Below are 23,414 nucleotides of genomic sequence, written 5' to 3'. Positions count from 1 at the left end.
GTCAAAATTGTCAAAATTGTCAAAATTGTCAAAATTGTCAAAATTGTCAAAATTGTCAAAATTGCCAAAATTGTCAAAATTGTCAAAATTGTCAAAATTGTCAAAATTGTCAAAATTGTCAAAATTGTCAAAATTGTCAAAATTGTCAAAATTGTCAAAATTATTGTCAAAATTGTCAAAATTGTCAAAATTGTCAAAATTGTCAAAATTGTCAAAATTGTCAAAATTGTCAAAATTGTCAAAATTGTCAAAATTGTCAGAATTGTCAAAATTGTCAAAATTGTCAAAATTTTTAAAATTGTCAAAATTGTCAAAATTGTCAAAATTGTCAAAATTGTCAAAATTATCAAAATTGTCAAAATTGTCAAAATTGTCAAAATTGTCAAAATTGTCAAAATTGTCAAAATTGTCAAAATTGTCAAAATTGTCAAAATTGTTAAAATTGTCAAAATTGTCTAAAATGTCAAAATTGTCAAAATTGTTAAAATTGTCAAAATTGTCAAAATTGTCAAAATTGTCAAAATTGTCAAAATTGTCAAAATTGTCAAATTTGTCAAAATTGTCAAAATTGTCAAAATTGTCAAAATTGTCAAAATTGTCAAAATTGTCAAAATTGTCAAAATTGTCAAAATTGTCAAAATTGTCAAAATTGTCAAAATTGTCAAAATTGTCAAAATTGTCAAAATTGTCAAAATTGTCAAAATTGTCAAAATTGTCAAAATTGTCAAAATTTTTAAAATTGTCAAAGTTGTCAAAATTGTCAAAATTGTCAAAATTGTCGAAGTTGTCAATAGCGCGTTTATTGTACAGAATTTTGAAACAGACATTGGACTTTTGCAACCACTTATATGGGTGTACTCTAAAGATTTTTCACCTGCCTACATTCATCAGTTTTACAAAACCTTTATTTGGAGATTAAGGTCCCATCGGATTCAATGAATTGAGGCAACTGTTAGATCACATACAAACGGACCGTACTGTCTTTTTTGAGCCAGAACGTCACTTCCCCTTTGATTTCAATGGATTTTTGGTACCAAAACGTAAGTTTGGTACTAAAATGTCAGTATGGAAATTTTATTCTTTTTCAGCTCTAGGATCGCCACCGTATTTCTACGCCTCTGTTCTAATTCGCTTTTCTCCTCGGTTGATTCCCGACAACAATCAGTGCGCCCTCGAGTTCTTCAACCCTTTATCATTTCGAAGGAACCACAAGAGAAGCAGAAAAAAAATCCGTTGCCAACCAGCACCGGGAAAGGATTTGAACTTATCCTTCAGCAGCAGCACCTTTTCATCCGCAGTTTGATTTAATCCCTCCCGAAATGTGCCCCTCGGGCTATTTGGTTGGGCAACACCGCGCGTCAATAGTTAGCTAGTTGGTCCCGGGAGTTTTCCCGGGATGGCGCAACCAAAGCGCTTCTAAGTACCACACCCACTCTCTTCTTTGGATCATCTTTAAGCTGGACCAGAAAAGTAAGGGGGAATGAACATTTGGGAAGGAACGGGTTTGTTGGGTTGTGATTAGAGGAAGCCCGTTTCCGGGCAAATACATCGCATCGAATTCGGTGAACGGATATGCCCTCCGGTGGTATTTAGTAGATGTGCTATTTGGAGGATCGGAAATTTGTTAATCTTTAATGAAAGTCACACAAATACGGCGTTGAGGGAGACAGCTTTTGGTAGGAACCTGAACGGGAAAACTTAATTGGCCCGTGATTGATGCTTAAATATTTTACTCAACTCTATTAACTTTTCTGTTAATTTTCACTGGTTCAGACAAAAATTTAAATTTATCATCTGATTTTGATGATACACAAATTATAAAGGAAACGTCATTTTTAATTTCAGCAAATGTCCAGCATAATGGAGAAAATGATCATTTAATTTTGGCAATTATTAAACCACAAACAATGCCCATTAAATAACTGTTGCCGGACACATATCCGCTTGAAATTAACGAAAAAAGCGCTCCAATATTGAACATTAAAAATATACCCATGAAAGAAAACGACAATCGGATGAGTCCGGCCGACGATGATCCGCGTGGGTTTTTTAATTGTCAGTTCATTGTGCTTGTTGTCCTTCCACACTGTTTCAAACTTAATGGTTCTCATTTTATTCTGTGTACACATCCGATGGACCAAAATGTCAATCAGCATCTGAACAGAGGAAAACCTACACGCCAAACACACTTTAATGAGTTGTACGATACTGGAAAATATTTTGTCTTGTTTTCACATTTTTTGTTTTCTTGTTTTGGACTTTGATTAATATTATTTCAAACAATTTTTATTCTTCAAAATCCTCAACTTTGTTGACTTCATCTTTGTGTGTAAGATTTTCAATTTCGCTAATCACAGTTTAACTTGATGTAACATCCGAAGAAAAAAAAACCGGAACACTTTCAACAATAATTCCAGTAATGCTTGCAATAAAACTCAAGTGCCACAAGTGCTGCAAGCGGAAAAGCGATTCAAACACAAAACATTTCGCAGTCCAGCAAAGGCTGAGTTTTTTGTGGAATCATCAACAGCTGCAAAAAATTCGGGATTGATTCTGGTCGCCGGAAGCATTCTTTTCCCGGAAAAATCTGGCTGATCCCAGCAGATCGTGGAATGATTGGGAAATTAGTTCATCTTCGTTGTGGCACGTAGAGTTCAACATGAAAGAATCTGGTAGTATACATTAATTATACAAGTCGATAAGGTTTGCAGTTAATTTGAGATACACCTTTATGGTTTGAAATAATCTTAACTGTGCAACATATACATAGTTGATTTATTATTTGTATGTTTGTAAAATATTATAGAAAATATGAAAAAAATACTAACATCAAGTTGATTTGTTTATTGAAGTGGTTTCCCTTTTCAACAGATTTGGAATTTAAACAAAATCCTTCTGCATTAGATTTAATCAATTTGGGGTAATTTTTGAATTTCTCAAATCCTAGGGTCTGAAATGCTGCGTTTTGGTTCAAAGCTCAACCATGATTTTTATTTTTTAAATCAAAGGTTTGTTTATTAAAGCATTTTACTTATAAAATATCATTTTGCTCCATGGATGCAAGAAATTGAAGAAAAACTCCACAAACATAAAGGAACCCTGTGTTGGATCCCGGGTCATGTAGGTATCGATGGAAATAGCAAAGCTGACTAATTAGCTGAAAAAGGTAGAAACGGTCCGAAAATGTCAACTGAGACTCCAGCACCCGACATCATTACATGGATAAGATCGGAGATAAGGCTTAAATGGGAAAATGATTGGCTAGGTAACCGGCATCCTTTCTTGAGAAGAATCAAATCTACCACTTTACGCTGGATAGATAGAAACATCCTCCTTGAACAACGTGCTCTGACTAGACTCCGAATTGGACGGAAGGAAGGGGAACGTCTAGGGTTCAACTATCGAAAAAATTTTCATCTAAGTTCGCTGGTGGCTTCCTGTAGCTGAGGTTCCGGTAGCTACTAGGTGATCGTCTTCCTGGCCAGCCTTCTGGTAGAGCTAGTCGGACCCATCGCATGAGAGGGTGCTCTATTAATTAAAGGGTGATACGGTCAAAATTTGGTCAACATCAACTTGAAGTATTTCTTTCAATTTTGCATTTAAAAAACTTGAAACACCCCTCATTTTGAAGGTGTGTGTGTGTGTTGCTCCTATTTTGATTTTGGAATTCACTCTTCAGTTGTCAAAATGCCGTCCTAGGAAGAAGAGCAGCGTATGAAAATTTTGCTCGCGCATCGCGAAAATCCGAGCTACTCGCACGCAAAGCTGGCAAAATCGCTAAAAGTTGCCAAATCAACCGTTACAAATATAATTGAAGTGTTTGGAGAACGTTTGTCGACAGCCAGGAAGTCTGGATCGGGGGGAAATCGAAAACAGGAAGCCGCTGAGACGACTAAGAGAGTTGCCTGTAGTTTCAAGCGAAACCCTAACCTCTCTCTCCGAGATGCCGCAAACAACCGTGCATCGAGCCAAAAACGAGCCGGTCTATCAACTTACAAGAAGGTCGTGACTTCAAATCGCGATGAAAAACAAAATACGACGGCCAAAGCGCGATCCTGGAGGCTGTACACGACGATGCTGACGAAATTTGACTGCGTGGTAATGGACGACGAAACCTACGTCAAAGCCGACTACAAGCAGCTTCCGGGATAGGAGTTTTATACGGCAAAAGGAAGGGGAAAGGTAGCATATATTTTTAAACACATGAAACTGTGAAAGCTCGCGAAGAAATATCTGGTTTGGCAAGCAATCTGTACCTTGTTACGTAGTGGATATTTTACCTCTTTAGTTTCAATAGTCGCGAATATTACTACTAGCACTTTTGCGCCATCTGCGAATGCAGATGTGCTAGCAGCCAAGATACTTTGCCCGGACTCTTACCCCAGGGGGGGACAATTTGTTTTCGCGCTCTACAGAGGGAAGAAGCAAACTGGCAATATCGTTGAGAATAGAGGTCGGCTCTTTGAAAATCAATGCAAGCGCATTTCAATCCCAAAGATCTCAAAGGATTCAATAAAGTACAACGACTTACCAACGAATTGCCAACTACGTCTTCCGGGTGTCCAAACATAGGCCGTCGGATTGCCTCTTCAGTCAGACAGGGGGTTAGTTTTGAGCCACCACACTTCCGTCGACTTCCGACACTTTTACGAAGGCTAACGATTTTCAACTCGAAATGTACTACTGCGACAATTCGAACCACGGCGATTTTCTACTTCGGTTACAACTCCAACTAACTACGACTCTTTAGCAACATCCGTCTCATAACAAGGTTCCAGGGATAGAGAGCTGGCTCATGTCTTGCCAGCTTTCAGGAAAACTTTTTCCACCGCCCTTCTTCTGAGGTTTTTCCTTGAACCCAATGCCCAGACAAATGCAAAAAAGACGCGCGAGTAGTTTAAACATTTTTATTTTTGGTGGTCGTAGTCGACCATCCCTTAGTTAGCCATTGCGCTTTAAGGACGCCCTTTCGATCTTAGGTCAAGAAGCGTCGCTTACACTAAGTAAATCTAGATCTTCAAAAAGTTTCACTAAAATTACTAACGATCTTGCCAATAAGCTTCGGGAGCATTTGTTGCCACGCAACAACCTGTGGCTTGAAAAACAGCATTTTCATAGCTTCCGGGACTTTCAACCAAGAAATTTTCGTGAAAGAGTGTTTGAATAAACGTCTGCTGCCTTTTGGCCGGATTTAGCATCTTGTCATTACGGTAAAAAGGCCATGGAGTGGTACGCCGCCAACAACGTGCGGGTGGTTCCCAAGGACAAGAACCCTCCCAACACGCCAGAGCTCCGCCCAATTGAGAAATACTGGGCTATTGTCAAGCGGAACCTAAAGAAGACCAAAAAAAACTGCTAAGGACGAGTACCAGTTAAAGGCAAACTGGCTTTCTGCGGCAAAGAAGGTGGACAAGGAGGCTGTACAAAATCTGATGACAGGGGTTAAGCGTAAGGCCCGGCAATTTGGATTTGGAAAAACGGAAGCCAAACCTAATATGTTCCTAATTAAGCTTGAAAAAGAAATTTAATTTGATTTTTTAAATAAACTAGCTGACCCGGTAAACTTCGTTTTACCTTCTAAAGTATAAATCGTAATAAATGTTTAATTTCATCTACACGTCCTTAACTGCATTGTGCTCGCCAATAGATTCTTATGGAAATCGTAACAAATAAAGTTTAATTTGTATTGGGACCCCCTATCATCAAAAGTGAGATCCTTGAAACTATTATACAAACCATCTCTGACCCAAAAAACCCTCGGATACCAAATTTCACTTCATTCCGACCGACCATTCATACGTGATGTTATCACAAAGAAAACGCCTCCATTTTTATATATAAGAAGATGTGATGAAGAGATAACTTTGTATGGGGACCCCCCTTTCATAAAAAGGGAGATTCTTGAAAGTATTATACAAACCATCTCTGACCCAAAAAACCCTCGGATACCAAATTTCACTTCATTCCGACCGACCATTCATACGTGATGTTATCACAAAGAAAACGCCTCCATTTTTATATATAAGATGTGAAGAGATAATTTTGTATGGGGACCCCCCTTTCATAAAAAGTGAGATTCTTGAAAGTATTATACAAACCATCTCTGACCCAAAAAACCCTCGGATACCAAATTTCACTTCATTCCGACCGACCATTCATACGTGATGTTATCACAAAGAAAACGCCTCCATTTTTATATATAAGAAGATGTGAAGAAGAGATAACTTTGTATGGGGACCCCCCTATCATAAAAAGTGAGATTCTTGAAAGTATTATACAAACCATCTCTGACCCAAAAAACCCTCGGATACCAAATTTCACTTCATTCCGACCGACCATTCATACGTGATGTTATCACAAAGAAAACGCCTCCATTTTTATATATAAGAAGATGTGAAGAAGAGATAACTTTGTATGGGGACCCCCCTTTCATAAAAAGTGAGATTCTTGAAACTATTATACAAACCATCTCTGACCCAAAAAACCCTCGGATACCAAATTTCACTTCATTCCGACCGACCATTCATACGTGATGTTATCACAAAGAAAACGCCTCCATTTTTATATATAAGAAGATGTGAAGAAGAGATAACTTTGTATGGGGACCCCCCTTTTATAAAAAGTGAGATTCTTGAAAGTATTATACAAACCATCTCTGACCCAAAAAACCCTCGGATACCAAATTTCACTTCATTCCGACCGACCATTCATACGTGATGTTATCACAAAGAAAACGCCTCCATTTTTATATATAAGACAATTTCAGCGATTTGAACGCGTTTCACCTTGACCAAATTTTGACCGTATCACCCATTAATGTTGAAGGGTAAATGCATAAATCAATCGCTGTCAAAAATTTGATAAAAACTTATTTAGTTAAAAATTTAATTATATTATATATATTATTATTTAATTATATGTAATCTAGTTTGTAATCTAATATGATCTATATGTAATCGCACGCTTCATTAAAATGGAGGTTATGGCTTCATTCGAGAGGGAATATAGGGTAAAACCGACCATAATTCCCTTTTCAGATACTCGCGCTGCGTCCAAACAGCCTTCATTCGATTTCTTGAAAAAAAAAGTACGTAAGATAAATCTCAAAGTATCAAAAAGTAGCACACACAACCTTTAATTGATTCCTCGGATAAAAAAATCACACGAGATACGTCATAGTTCCTAGTCCAAATCAGTGTGTTTCTGGATTGTTTACAAAATATAGGAGAATTAGAGTTTTAAAAAGGCACTTAACTTCCGATTTTAAGCTCGTGTGGCGCCTGAAACTTTGTCAAATCGATTCTCTGGACGTTTTTAATAAAGGAAAGTATATTTTCATAGATTTTGGTTGATGTAGGACGGAAGATTTTGAATTTCTTCGCGGTATATATATGGGGAAAATCATTCTGCGATGGTTGAAAATTCAATGTTAACAAATGTGTGATGCGAAACAATTATATTCCAGCATGTGGAAACGAGATTTACTAGGTGCCATTTTGATTTGCGTTTTGTTGCATCTTAACCGAGATAGGTAACTGAAATATGAACCAATTTATTTAAAAGAAATTTGGTTGATGTTTCTAAAAACATCATGTCACGACAGTGTTGGTACTAAAATTTAATAAAACCAATATAAGATTTGAAGGTGATATCGTTAAGCCAATGCGTCATACTAGGTGAAGTTTTTAAAGGCATCGAAAAATGTAAAAATTTAGACATTTTTTATGCTGTAATTTTTTTATGAGAATCAAAAACTTAAGAATACTATCTTAAGATGTGAGTGACTCTATCATCAACCATCACTAGATAATAACTAGATTACATATAATTAATTTGAAAATGGAATGAGAACTGTAGTTTACAAACGTTGCACCCAGCCCTGGTGAAGCATTATTTGACATCATCACGAAAATGGTCTGAATAAAAAAAAATCCAAGGCCATTTACAATTAAAATATATCTCATTGAACTCTAGGGATCATTTGAACCCAAAGATAACATTTTTGAAAATTTGTTCTAAAAAAGATAGTGTTTATCAATGCTCTGAAAATATGACGTTATGAGGTTCCCATTATTCTCCCACAATTGACAAATTTGATTATTTTGTTTATAATTTTATTTGACATGTTCTCCAAAAGGTTTTAGTAATGCAATTGTTCACAGCAAAAGCCATACTTCATGTACGTGCCGTTATTTCTCAAAATTTTAACACCTGCTCGTAAAAAGCGGTTCTTATTTATGTGGCAAAAATAACGAAACTTAAATGACATATAGAAACTACGTATGTATATGTAACATCCCAGAGAAATTATATTTTGCAAATAATATTCACTTTTTAACAAAAAATGGCGATGTGATAGTATTCTAAAAAAAACCCAATTAACGCACAGAAAAATATTCTTTATTAAACATAATTGGAATCACACTCACACAAATTTTGGCAGGCCAGATTTTTCAAATATGAAATAAAAAGGAACCGAACTTCTTTGAGCGAGCGAAATCCTTAAAAGCAACAGGCAGGAGGCGGGAGTTGGGAAACAGCTCATCTCCTTGGGATTAAAATCGGAAGAAATGTTTGATGGGGTCTTGCTTGAGGAGAAACAGGAGGCTCTGGGAGGCTTTCCTTGGAAAAGTAATAAAGGATAAACCCGTCATCGGTCTTCGCTAACGAGCTCTTCCCAAGTCCAAGTTAGAGAGGCCGTCTTGCTCTCGGGCTTGAGCGCTCGAATTGTTGCTGGGATGCGGCCATTTTGCGCTTCGCGTGGGTTGAGTATTTATATTTTGCTGCTGCTTTTGCTTTTCCTAATGATTGGATAAATCGACGTCGTCGTCGTCGTCGTCTTGGTCTTCGGAGGCATAAGTCGATGATGATTATAGATAGAACAACACGATGATTATGATGACTTTAACAACGATGGCGATGGCTGCTTTTTAGTTGAGCTCCTTCCAGTAATGCCGCTCGAGGATTTCAGTCGCGTAAGCTGGTCCACATTTCGGTAATAGCGATGGTTGCCGTTTGGTTCCCCGAAAAAGTCCTCGAAACTATCAAGGGGCTGTGAATGTCAAGAAAAGGAGTGGGATAATGACAAGAATGGAAAACAGATTACATATTTGATACTAAGTCTTGGGTGTTATATTTCAACAAGCGTTGATTTGCGTATTTCATAAACTATTAGAAAATTAAATGAAAACAATTTTTCAAAGCAGAAGAACGCCGAGTTTAGAATAATTAACAAAAATGATAAAAATTACAATAAAGACAAAAATTACAAAAACGACAAAAACGACAAAAATGACAAAAATGACAAAAATGACAAAAATGACAAAAATGACAAAAATGACAAAAATGACAAAAATGACAAAAATGACAAAAATGACAAAAATGACAAAAATGACAAAAATGACAAAAATGACAAAAATGACAAAAATGACAAAAATGACAAAAATGACAAAAATGACAAAAATGACAAAAATGACAAAAATGACAAAAATGACAAAAATGACAAAAATGACAAAAATGACAAAAATGACAAAAATGACAAAAATGACAAAAATGACAAAAATGACAAAAATGACAAAAATGACAAAAATGACAAAAATGACAAAAATGACAAAAATGACAAAAATGACAAAAATGACAAAAATGACAAAAATGACAAAAATGACAAAAATGACAAAAATGACAAAAATGACAAAAATGACAAAAATGACAAAAATGACAAAAATGACAAAAATGACAAAAATGACAAAAATGACAAAAATGACAAAAATGACAAAAATGACAAAAATGACAAAAATGTCAAAAATGACAAAAAATTGACAAAAATGACAAAAATGACAAAAATGACAAAAATGACAAAAATGACAAAAATGACAAAAATGACAAAAATGACAAAAATGACAAAAATGACAAAAATGATAAAAATGACAAAAATGACAAAAATGACAAAAATGACAAAAATGACAAAAATGACAAAAATGACAAAAATGACAAAAATGACAAAAATGACAAAAATGACAAAAATGACAAAAATGACAAAAATGACAAAAATGACAAAAATGACAAAAATGACAAAAATGACAAAAATGACAAAAATGACAAAAATGACAAAAATGACAAAAATGACAAAAATGACAAAAATGACAAAAATGACAAAAATGACAAAAATGACAAAAATTACAAAAATTACAAAAATGACAAAAATGACAAAAATGACAAAAATTACAAAAATGACAAAAATGACAAAAATGACAAAAATTACAAAAATGACAAAAATAACAAAAATTACGAAAATGACAAAAATGACAAAAATGACAATAATGACTATAATGACAATAATGACAAAAAAGACAAAAATGACAAAAATGACAGAAATTACAAAAATGACAAAAATGACAAAAATGACAAAAATGACAAAAATGACAAAAATGACAAAAATGACAAAAATTAAAAAAATTACAAAAATTACATAAATTACAAAAAAAGACAAAAATTACAAAAAATTACAAAAATTACAAAAATTACATAAATTACAAAAAAATACAAAAATTACAAAAAAATACAAAAATTACAAGAATTACAAAAATTATAAAAATGACAAAAATTTCAAAAATGACAAAAATTACAAAAATTACAAAACTTACAAAAATTACAAAAATTACAAAAATTTCAAAAATTACAAAAATTACAAAAATTACAAAAATTACAAAAATTACAAAAATTTCAAAAATTACAAAAATTACAAAAATGACAAAAATTACAAAAATTACAAAAATTTCAAAAATGACAAAAATGACAAAAATGACAAAAATGACAAAAATTACAAAAATTACAAAAATTACAAAAATTACAAAAATTACAAAAATTACAAAAATTACAAAAATTACAAAAATTACAAAAATTACAAAAATTACAAAAATTACAAAAATTATAAAAATTACAAAAATTACAAAAATTACAAAAATTACAGAAATTACATAAATTACAAAAATTACAAAAATTACAAAAATTAAAAAAATTACAAAAATTAATTTTCGCAGATATTTGCCTCATGGAGGTTGAAATTTTCAATTTGATATGTTTTCGAGTAGTTCCTTTTTTCCAATATTTGCTTTGATTCTATAGACCTTAAAGCTTTCAGCTTTCAATTCAGCTTAAAATTCTAGGTGAAAATTTCGGAACCCTCTAAAGCTGTTCGCAAAATGTCCGCTTTTGATGATGAATCATCATCAATTTTACACTACTGACTTGATCTCTCTTGTTTCCCAACCGATTTTATCATAATTCATAGTTATTTAAATCTCATTACGTAACTCGAAAATGTTTTTCAGACAATATTCAGCTACAACACTTCAGTTTTCCATTATTCAATGTCTATAAAAATTAAAAAAAAAACATGCTTCTTAAAAAAAGACTGTAGGTCAGCTAAGGAATACTAAAGAAAAATCACTTAGATTCCAAGAAAGCTGAAGTTAGAAGCTATACGTTGCACACAAGGAAATATTTTTTTGAAATTTTTCAAGATCATGGCCACAAAAAATATGAAAAATTGGTGTAGAAACCGTACTTTTCAATGACCATCTCAGATTTCTCAGATTTTCTCAGGAAAAGTATCGCAGTGCTAATGGATTTACACCATCAGAATTGGTGTGAAATTTCCTTCTTGGAGAATTTAAATTTATTGCTAAAATATTGCGTAAATATACTAAAAAACCAGTGCTAAGTTGAGTTTAAGTGCAAGAATAAATGAGAAATTGCAAATTGACAAAAAGTTCGGGAAACAGCTTCTTTTGTTTGAAAATTCGTCAATCATTCTGTGTTTCGTATTTTAAAAATCAAAAGATGCAAAAATGTGCCATATTTTGTTAATTTTTTGATCCTCCTTTCAAAATTTATCTGGTCTTACTTAAACTTTTTTGACGATTCATTGAAAAGTACGGTTTTAACACCAACTTTTTACATTTTTTATGGTCATGATCTTTAAAAAAAGATCCTTATGTGCAACGTACATATATAGCTCAGCTTATTTGGACACTTAGTGATTTTTTTGAGCATTTCGTAGCTGATCTACATGCCGAAGCATGATTTTTCGGATTTTTTTTTTCTTTGACTTTGAATAGCGGAAAACTGACGTGTTGTAGGTGAATAATGTTTACAAACATATTTGAGTAACATTATGAGGTTTCTAAAACTACATATATTTTTTAATTGGTTGAGAAGCACGAAAGACATAGCGGTTTGAAGCAAGGATTGTCGAATTAACACTCAAGGTGTGATTAGGGATCCTTTTTCCCGAGCATTCAGGGTGCGTCCATAAAAAAGTGATAACGCAAAATTAATGATTTCAAGAATTCATTGAACACAGAAATCAGTGAAAATTTCATCAGCCAAAATAGAGAACATAATACAAAACTTACTGACATTCACAACTGAGTGATTAATGCTAACTATTTGAGATTACTTATAACTAATACACTTATGTATGTCCATCAGTGTATCTATGTCTATTTCGTACTACAAATTATTCCACTTACATTACTGGAAAACTCGTCCCCCGATGGAAACGCACCGGACGGCGGCGTCCAACCGTTACCCCAATCGTTACTGTACGCAGCAGCTACCGGGTAACTTAGAAGGTTACTCAATGCTGTGAAAGAGGTGAATAAAAAATGCGCCTATCGTTATGCAATTGCTCATCTCGAATGAAAACTCACAGCAACTCACCTGCGTGGTAACTGACGAAATTCGCCGGAATGACGTTGAGGGTGCTCGGTTTGAAGCCTCCCTGCAGCTGGGGTGGGCTGAGCCGGTGCCGTGGCGTTCCGTAGCTGGAAACGATGCTGGAAGCTTGGTGTAAACTGACCGGATGTTTGTGGGTCACTGCCAGCGTCGGTTTCAGCTTGCTCCTCAGATTCGAGTAGTCAAAGTTGAACACCGCATGGTTCGGTATCCGGAGTTCCTTAATAACTGGCGCTGCAATTGTGGCTGACGACGTCTGCTGATGCGGATGTGGATGATGTACCGGATATTGATGAAGAAATCCCTGGTGTTTCTCCAGTGGCATCGGAACGACATAGGTGCTGTCTACTGTGGCAATTGAATTGTGACTGAATTCTCCTTCTGGTGACGTATAGCGACCATCAGGTGTTTGGGCCACCAAAAATGTTGGCCTGGCTGATCGATGCGGATGAGGATAGACCTGGTGATGGCGCTGCTCCAGGAGAATTCCATCCGGGACAGCAATCCCATCCTTCTGGAGCCGGTTCAAGGCCAACCGATCGGTGTGGAAAGCCGAATCTGGGATTTTGCCTCCTGCATGAGGCAGGACTTGCTCCCGGAAAAGTTGTCTTTTCTGGGAAGAGAAATTTAAAACGTGGACACGAAATTCAGTGATAAGTAACAGGTTCAAGGCGAGAATTGCGTTACCCTTATTTTATGCGCCATTCCATGGTGTTTACTGAGCACGATCGATATGAGCATCATGTATAAGTAGTGCTTCATTTTGGAGGATTTGTATTAATGCGGCATCGGTAGGTTAGATCAAGTGGTACGTAGCGACTCCGTCTGGAAATAAAAACAGAAAAATGAGCGTCGTGACTACAGCATGGCAATAATTCGCGAAAATATTTTTTTCTGAGCATACTATTTATTCCATTTTCCGCTAATGTATGTAGCACTAGACTGAGTCGATTTGAGGTAAATATTTTAATATCTCAAACCATGGGATCTAATAATCATAGTTTTGGTCCAAAACTTATCCATGATTTTTGCAGAATTTTTAAGTAAGGTCTACATGAGTAAATTTGAACTTTTAGGTTTTTATGCGGAAATTGAAAATTTAATACTGAAAAATCAACATCATCTGGAGCCGAGCCTGCTGATGGTTGTTGTGCCAATTTATAAATTCTCTACAGGAAATTTTCTGCTTAACAACTTTGTCGAAGACCGTAACTTCGTGTCTTATAAAACAAAAAAGTTAATAGGTATTTAATGCTGGTATGTCTTCTGGCAATGAAAAATAATAAATAAAGTTGACATCACTTCTGGGTGCCTAGCGAGATCTTGCATGACTACTTTTCATGCAATATTTCGCTAGGCTCCAGCAGTAATATTAATTGAATTTATTGTTTATCAATGCGAAAAGGCATACCCTGTTAAACAGCTAATTTTATTTTTGTCTTAAAAGATACGAAATTTCGGTCTTCAACAAAGTTGTTCAGCGGAAAATTTCCTTCAGAGTATTTATAAATTGACACAAAAACCATCAGCAGGCTCGGTTTCACAGAAGAAACAGAAATGATGTTAATTTTTCAGAACAATATATTCAATTTTCGCATACAAACCTAAAAGTTCAAGTTTACTCATGTAAACGTTATTATAAAAATCGCCAAAAAATCATGGATGAGATTTTAATAGTGGAAACTTTCAACAAATTTCATATTTTTCATCTTTTATACAACTAATAAATCCTTCTATTAAACATTTCACTACATCTACATCACATCAATCTATTCACTACGCGAAAATTTAGATATGAAAATAACACAAGAGAACATTTTTTTTCTTTCTTAAATAATTGATTTTGGAAGATTTTGATGTCCTGAATTTAAATCATTTGTCAGATTTAGTCTATTATCTCTAGTTATATGACGATGAAAAGTTTTTCAAATAGTCAATTTTAAGTGAAATCAATCACTGAAAACTGATAAACCATTAAACCTACATGAAAAACAAAAACTGATTATAGTTCTTTTTACAATCTTGCAATGAAATTTACATTTCTTTTTAATTTTTAATGATATTATTACAATTATTTCGAACATCACTTAAGAAAATTATGGAGTATGTGAATGGAAAGATATAAATTTAGTTTTGTTTAAGAATGCAGAACTATTTGAATTATATTTGAAAAAAATATTTTGAATTGAATTTCATAAAGAGCTTTTAAATTTCATCAAAATTCCCTTATTTTGCGGAATTAAGGAAATAAACAAAAAAAATCTATATTGATTGTTTTTGATTTTTTTATTGAACTTTTACCTTTTCTTGGAAAATATCTCAATAACAAGAGCTGATAGAAAAAAAAACAAATTGCACACTTCACCCCTATATCAGTGGCATTTTATGACTTGTGCAGTTTATGTCATTTGAATAGATATCAAGTAGGTAGTTTAAAATTATCAGTTTATGAATTATTTAAACAGTCTTATTTTGCCATTATAAATAAAACACTCATTTTGGAAGCAGAAAATGAAAAAGTAAATCGTCAAGTTATCTACAATATTTTTCCAGAGCTTCTCCATATTAGCACGATGCTCACAAAAAAAAGTATTGATTCTGATTCTGCAACTGTAAGTTAGAAAAATCAAACACTTCAAACAATTGTTTGTAAATGAATGATATGAATATAAAACAGATTGTTAAACTCTGATAATTAATCATTTTCTGAATTGTCTGTATTGTGATTCGAAAATATTGTATAATAATATTCAATTCTTTTTTCCATTTTTAAATTAACAAATATGAGTTTATTCTAAAATTAGATTATCGAATATATATTCTGAAGTTAGAAGCGATTGGAACTTTTTTTTTTAATTGTTTTTTGCTTGAACTAAAAGCTGTCATACTAGATTTTGAGTTATGTTTGAACTTAAACGAATGATATAGGAACAATTTGCAACATTCAATTGAAAAAAGTGAAGTGATAAAAGTGAAAACCATTTTTATTTCTTTAAACACGTCATTTTAACATTTGCTGTGGGATTTTTAAATAAAAAAAAAACGGATGAAAGATTCATTCTAAGGATTTTTTGGATTTTCTACTTAAAATCTGAAGCTGGATTTCATCACAAATTTTTGACTATCATTGTGTGGACAAGAAAATTCAAACATCAGCTCATATGGGTATGAAAATGCTTAACACACAATCCTTTCATTTGATTTATTTTTGCTGAATCTGGAAGAAATCTGGAAAAGAATTTTAAAAACTTTACATAATTATTTATATTTGATTTTTGTATAGCAATTTCTATATTTCATGCGGTCATCCATTATATGAATTACTGATGTGATGGATTTAAAACGGAATAAAATCAAGTCGGATCCAAAATTTAAACTATGATTTTTTATTTTAATAATGTTATTTATTTTGAGAACCTTTTTTTCTTAATCAAATCGTAATCGTAATCAAAAATTCTTTGTAAACGCTTGTGAACCAGTTGAAACCATAGTGCACAAATACTCGGAATGTATGAGAGTGAGAGACGCCTGGCTACTAGTTCAAGAAAAAATCAAAACAGAGATCAACAGCTGGACAATCCCACAATTCCATGAGCTTCAAAGACCTGAACTTACAAACACAAATGATCGGAAAAAGCAGTAGTTCTCAAACTGTTTAGTAACTTCGTAAATTTCATCAATCAGTTTTCAGAAGATGTTGATGTAGATGAACTTTCGTTTTATTTAGAAATTGATATGTAATAAGACTATGTAAATACTTCACTATCATTAAACAATAATATAAATTTAAAAAAAATTATAGTATTGCATTAAATGGGTTTTGGTCACCATTTCTTTTATCTTTTCTATTCTCGGCTGATTTTTCTCGGTGATGTTAAAATCCTATACAAAGAATTTTGCCGAAATGTTCGCGAGCCAGGTTTTAGGAATTATTCGATCATGTAGAACTGTTTTTTTTTATTTCCACATCTAATTTTTTTCAAATAACTAAATTAAATATGAAATTTCTGTTTCGGGTCAACTCATAAACTTTGCACGTTATCTAGTCGATTTGGCCCACGTTTCCCCACAGTTTTTCAAAATCCAAAAAAAAATCCTTTTTTAAAACAGCATTAATACATTTTAAAAATCGAAAAAAGTAGTCTTATGATACCTTAAAATTAGATAATTGTTCTCGACTGGTAAAACTGTATGAACGGGAAAATATTTCGGCTTTTTCAGGCAATTCACGGATCCAAAACACCTTCTCTTCTTATTCCAGCGTTTCGTTCTTTATTTGAACTTTTCCACAGGAATCTACAACAAACATTACAATCTCTTAATGAACTAATTGACAACATAGAACAGTAGAAAACTTACAGAAAGTTGTGTTTCTTCATCTGGAGGATCAATTACAATTAAATTCACAAACAATAATTGGACACTTACCTTTAAAATGTAGAAAACCTTTCCATTTTTTTTCTTTTTATCTTTCATAATAAGGACGTTATGAAGCAAAGAAAAAAAAAAGTGGCCCAAAATACCCCACTTTCCCCAACTTAGTTAACATTTTTGTTTTTTTTTTCATTAGAGGATAGAAATTTTTGATGAAAACTTCAAATAAATAGGGTAAATGATCTTGAGCGGAACTAAATGGTTAAATTCGACGCAACTCGGAACAGTTGATCAAGCGATATGGCTATGGGTTATATCCGAACGATTTTTTTTTCAGTTCAGCGGATAGATCTTAGTTTCTGCTTTCTAATGATGATTTTTAGAATATTTTAAAGTAAATCCTAATAACTCTAGAGCTGTTTTACTGAAGTAAGAATTCTGATCTTGAGCGGAACTACGCTGATCTTGAGCGGAACTAAAATATGATCTTTAGCGGAACCATTTTCTTCTCTCAACATCTTTAATAGCTCTAATTCCTAATACTTGTGTAACTGTGACAACTTGAATTAAATTTCATCTTTGAAGATTTTAAAGTTAAAAAATTAATGTTTTTACGTAAAAAAAGATACGTTCAAAAGCTCATTATTCATGATAATTTGGGTCATTTTTATATTTTAGTTGGGAAAAATCAGTTTACGTTGAAAATCTTTTCATTCTTTTCTAATTCAAAGTAAGAAACCTTAATTTTATATTGACAAAAAAAAATATAATTATTGAAATACATTCGGAATTCAAAAATTCTGTGAAATCTGTAAATATTTCAAAATTTCGTGCTCTGTGACACAGATGCTGTGATAAGTTTCCTCAATATTCTGTGAAATAACAGATTTTTCTGTGATTTCGGCACCTAGCTCTAAGCAACTCATTCATAGTATAAAGTTTATTATAAACACCAGTTTCTTATGAATCACGATAAAATTTATTTATATTAAAAATTTATGGAAAGATTTATTATTTAGCTCAATTGATAAAACAATTATTTCTCAAACCGATTTCCAGTTCGAGTTCAAGTGTAAAATCAAAAACAAAGGAATCGGATAGGTTTTCAATACCAGGCCACCAATTGTGGAGTATTATAAAATAACTAACCAGGTGTGCTTTGCTACACTTTGTAAAACTGAAGTAATGTGTGTAAAAAACAATTTGAATTTTTGTTTATAAGTTAGTATATCGTTTTCAATTGGAATTTGAACATCTTAAACAATCTCTTTAAATGCAAGCTATATACTTCTTAAAGTACGAATAGTAATGGTAATGAATATTGATTCTTATTCTGAAATAATGACTTAACTTAATTGGCTTCATTAGTTCACGTATGAAAGCCTTCCTCCTTCTTCCCGTCGTCCCTCTGAAAAAAAAGAATCAATACACATTTCTTGTGCCCCAAAAAATTAAACTTTTTGTGTGCTTTGTTTGGTACGCTGTGACACCAATTAGTTAATTTTTGTTCTATTGGAACATAATTTTACATCTTTTCTTTATCTAAAGCTGATATAATAAGAAATATACAAAAGTGCTGCATACATTCAGGGGTAAAAACCACGTGGGAGACATTAGGTATAAGGCAGCGCACCTAGCGGTTAATTTCGGAAGCTAGTAGTTCCGCTCAAGATCAAAGATGGTTCCACTCAAGATCATATTTTACTTTCAAAAACTACGCCATTAATTGATATTTTGATGGAAAACTTGTTACAAAAACCCGAATAATGCTTTTTTATGAGTTTTTCTACCATTTTATTCATTAAGAATCAGTTTATAACGTTCAAGGGTGACATAAATTGACGTTCAAAGTCAGCGTAGATTGATGAAAATTGCAGCAGAAATGCGTATGTTTTTAAATCTTCTTCTAACATTATTTCAGTTAATAAATTTTAGCCAAAATGTCAATGCTTGTATGAAAAGATCTTGAAAAAGAGTTTTTTCGTCATTTCGATAAGATTCATAAACAATCTTTGCCTAGATCTTAGGAAAAGTAAATGGTTCCGCTCAAGATCAGATTTCGACTAGTTCCGCTCAAGATCATTTACCCTAGGTATAAGAATTATTTTATTGTGATAACGGCTTACAATATAGATACCGTCACCAAGGAAAATATAAATAGAGCTAATTTCTTTTGAAAATGTGCCAAAGTAATCATCTTAACAAGTTTTTTTTTAGTGTGAAAACTTTGTTAATTTTTTGATATTCTAAAGTTTTAATTTTTCTTCTCAATTGAAATCGCCTTGTCAGTTTCGTTTATTTAAATTAGGGACCTGAATGGGCTTTCTGAAACATTCATCAAAAAATAAACCAAGAAATTTGAAATTGAAGATTATTTGAAAATTATCAAAAGGAATGAACAATTTTAAACCTTACAGTTTGAAAATTCTAGTGTTTCTATTTAAATAATTTTACGAGAAATAAAATACACAATCTAAAAAATAAATAAGAAAAAAATTGTCGCTTTTTCTATGTTATACATATGCATCTATGGCAAATTTGTAACCTAATGAATGGAATAATTACAATATTGAAAAGAAAGATTATAAAGTTAAACTGTCAGTGGAAGTTATAAGCTTCTGAAGTGCTAACTGGAAAATCTAACTGCAATTTGAATTTCTCACTATAAAAGCAATTCAACACTTAAAGGCCCATCGAATTTTTTACTTCTTAGAAGGACGAACATATTTTGATCCATTAAAAATGGTAGAAGTTTTTTTTCAATTGAAGAAATTTGCAAATCTCGTGATAGGACCATACCAAGGTTGCGGAGATCACAGATAAATCTATAATTTTATAGAATTTTGAGCTAATTTTCATTACAGAATCTGTGTCATGGAACATAGAGTTTTGGAAATATTCACAGATTTCACAGAATTTTAAAATTTTGGATGTGTTTTTCAAAATTAAAATTTTTGAGTCAAAATAAATTTTGGATTATTATCTTTGAATTTGAAAAATATGATAAAATTGGTAATAATAATTGATTATTCTTAAGTAAAATAAAAAAAAAAGACGCAATTTGAAATGAATTTTGAACAAAACAAATGGAAAAAGCATCACAGAAAACCGTCACAGAATTTTTGGTTGAAACCACAGAAAGTCAGATTTTTTTTTTGCAAGAGTTTTTGGAGTCGGATGGTTTCTAAAATACTTTCAGAGCGCTCCAACTTTAAGGAGGGGGGTGCTCCCATACTAAATTAATAACAATATGACACAATTTGAATATTTTTCATAAACTACTGAACCGATCAACGTGCAATTTAGTGTGCAGCGGTTTTCTTAAAAAAAAAACAAACGAACACACACACATATAGGATCTCAGTGAAACTTCATGATTCTTTGAAGAGATCTAAATTCTACTTAAGACTAAGCGTACATCTTTCAAGCATCTAACTACTGCTAACACCACCAACCCACAGAAAGAGTACTATGTTTGCCGTGATCAAGACTTGATCTCATGACCTCTGGCTTAGAAGACTTGCACGCTATCCTCTAGGCCACGGTCTGCGGTCTACATCTACGTCTTAAGACTGGGAATGGTTTTTATATTACTTTCTAACCTCTTCGAATCCAAAAAGAGGGGGCTCCCATACAAAATCAACAGAAATTTGACAAAATTCAGACAATTTTCGGAAACTACTAAACTGATCAACGTGAAATTTGGTGTGTAGCCGTTTTCAAGACCGAGAACGTGTTTCATACTACTTTCAAACCTCTCCAAATTCGAAAAAAAGGGGCTTCCATACAAAATTAACAGAAATATGACAAATTTCAAACAATTTTCGGAAGCTACTGAACCGACCAACGTGAAATTTGGTGTGTAGCCGTATTCAAGACCGGGAATGGTGTTTATACTACTTTCTAACCTTTTCAAATCCTTCCATACAAAATGAACAGAAATTTGACAAAATTCGGAGAATTTTCGGAAACTACTAAACTGATTAACGTGAAATTTGGTGTGTAGCCGTTTTCAAGACCTGGAATGATTTTGAAAATACTTTCAAACTCTTCAAAAATTCAAAAAGGAGGGGGCTCGCATACAAGATTAACAAATTTTGACAAAGTAAAACAAACGTCGAAGGATTTTTGTGAAAAATTGAAAAACGTAAGCTATTTGACATAATGATAGAATTTAACGAATTGACAAATAAATTTTAACAAAATTTGGTGATATATTGAAATGATAGACGCTTCCTATATTCATTAATGAAAGCTCTTATTTTTAATAAATATAACATACATAGCATCATCAAAACCAAAGTTTAACTGTTTTTTATAAAATTTGGCATACTTTTTAATTTTGTACAAATTTCCTTCTATTGAAATACTCCTCCTACGTCAAAAAGGGGCGTTTTTTTATTTTAAGGGTTTATTTGTTGTATTGATGATCTCTCTTATTTTTTTTCTTAAGGGTGACTCCTGCAATTTACAAAGCTTCAAGTTACGTTGATACTCAAGACATTCTAGAACCTTATATGACATGAAAAATAGTTCGATTTTGAATTATGTTTAAATTTAATTTAAAAAAAGTTTATTTCAATTATAATAATTTTACTGATCCTAATTTTATCCATGAAAGAGTATTGCTAGTGTAAAATAAAAACTCAAAATAACTTGTATTATTTTTAAAATGCTCGTAATTTTTATAAGTTTCATGCGATCTTGATGGTATCTTCAACAAAGTTTCTAATAATAATAAGATTTACAACTTTTGTGAAGACACTAAGTCTCTAAACTAATGATTTTTAGAAATTATTTTTTTATTTCCCTTCCAGATGAAAAATCACTATTACTTTCAAAAATTGTATAGATCATCAAAAAATATGAAAATGTTGAAGACATCAAATGTCAATCGTTTACCGTTTGTAAGCAAATAATTTTGATCGTTTTTTAGGTGCACCCCTGTGTACGGCGGATCGGCGGCAATCTCAGATTTACGAACTTCGACGGCTTTGTGTCGCCTTGCCCCCTCGTTGGTTGCGTCTTTGCCGCAAAATAAAAATATTGTACAAACCCAATATTTGTGGAAAAAAATCTTTTTGTTTTTCAAACTTCAGTTTGGAATAATATATTAAATTAAGTGACAAATTGTTATTTAGGCCAAAACTTTTCAGGGAAATAGTTCATTCTGGTGAAAAATTTTCTGGGAAATGGTTTACCCTGGCGTAAAACTTTCTGGGTTCATTCTGGGGAAAAAATCTGGTAAGGTGGTTTTCTGATGATTGAAATACTGGGCAAACATTTTCGGGGAAATTGAGTAAAACTCTTTTTCTTAATAGAGTGAAAGTTGCTTTTTTTTAATTTAACAATAACTGGTGAAACCAATAATTTTTTGGACTTCCTCAATATGGTGTCCCAACAACTTTAAAACTTTAGATGCACATGCGGTATGATTATCTGTCGACGGACACCCAGTTAGTTTTTAGAATCCATTGAAGGTGAAAAGTGTTGGCAGATGCCCCAGTTGACAGTATCACAAATAAAAATTAAAATTCTCGAAATTTATCACGACGGTAGGTAAAACGATCAAAAAATTTCAATTACCGATATAAAAACCTTCAAAAAAAGAACAGGCTTAAAAGCGGACTAAAATTGTGTGATCTGTGCCACAGAGATTGGTTAACAAGGGTTGGAAGAGCTTGAAGAAAAAAAAATGGACTAACTGAATCTTCTCTGCAAATTCATCAATGTCCAACGATTTTGTCTCGAAAATTAAGGGGACCTATGTAAAAATTGCAACAGTGATGATTTGTTGTAACATTTATCGATGTTTTTCATCATATTTTGTGTTTATTGCATGGAATTGGAGGAAGTGCTTCCATATTCTAATGTCATCTTAACAGGTTTAAAACTTATTTGAAGCTAAAAAATCTCTCGAGGTAGGTGTTTCTAAAATTTTATAAATACAGACCCCGTTCAATTTTGGCAACACGCCCGTACATTTTGTGTTGCCAAAATCGAATGTTGCCAAAATCGATCGGTTTTTTTTCTCATCGTGTATTTCAGTTATTTTTACACAATAACAATTATTATTATCAAAAACGTTGGTTTTAGTCAGTTTCCAACCATTTGTAGTCATTTTTAAATTTTTTCATCATGTTTTTGATTCATTTTGCACTTTTCTAGTTTTGTTTATAATGTTTGTTTTCTTTTGTCATATTTGCTGTTTTTGTCAATCTTCATCATTTTTTAGTTGTTTTTTTATCATATTCGGTCTTTTGTTTGAATTTGTTGTTTAACTTTTTGAATTTTTTATCTTT

The 23,414-nt window shown here is 32.7% G+C and overlaps 1 protein-coding gene across 1 annotated transcript in view; it reads right to left on the bottom strand.

The window, feature by feature from the left end:
• Nucleotides 1-8,387: 8,387 nt before the first annotated feature.
• The window catches only part of LOC129755610 (uncharacterized), a 143,660-nt gene continuing 128,633 nt past the window's right edge, over nt 8,388-23,414 (bottom strand). The window contains exons 4-7 of the mRNA XM_055752197.1: nt 13,426-13,563; nt 12,724-13,351; nt 12,534-12,646; nt 8,388-9,052 (exon numbers count right to left, since the gene is read on the bottom strand). Of these exons, the coding sequence (XP_055608172.1) occupies nt 8,894-9,052; nt 12,534-12,646; nt 12,724-13,351; nt 13,426-13,500 (975 nt within the window). The 5' untranslated portion in view covers nt 13,501-13,563 and the 3' untranslated portion in view covers nt 8,388-8,893. The remainder of the gene's footprint in view (nt 9,053-12,533; nt 12,647-12,723; nt 13,352-13,425; nt 13,564-23,414) is intronic.

The sequence above is a fragment of the Uranotaenia lowii genome, chromosome 3 (genome assembly GCF_029784155.1).
Source record: "Uranotaenia lowii strain MFRU-FL chromosome 3, ASM2978415v1, whole genome shotgun sequence".
Taxonomy (NCBI): Eukaryota; Metazoa; Arthropoda; class Insecta; order Diptera; family Culicidae; genus Uranotaenia; species Uranotaenia lowii.
This window is presented reverse-complemented; position numbering and strand designations above follow the sequence as displayed.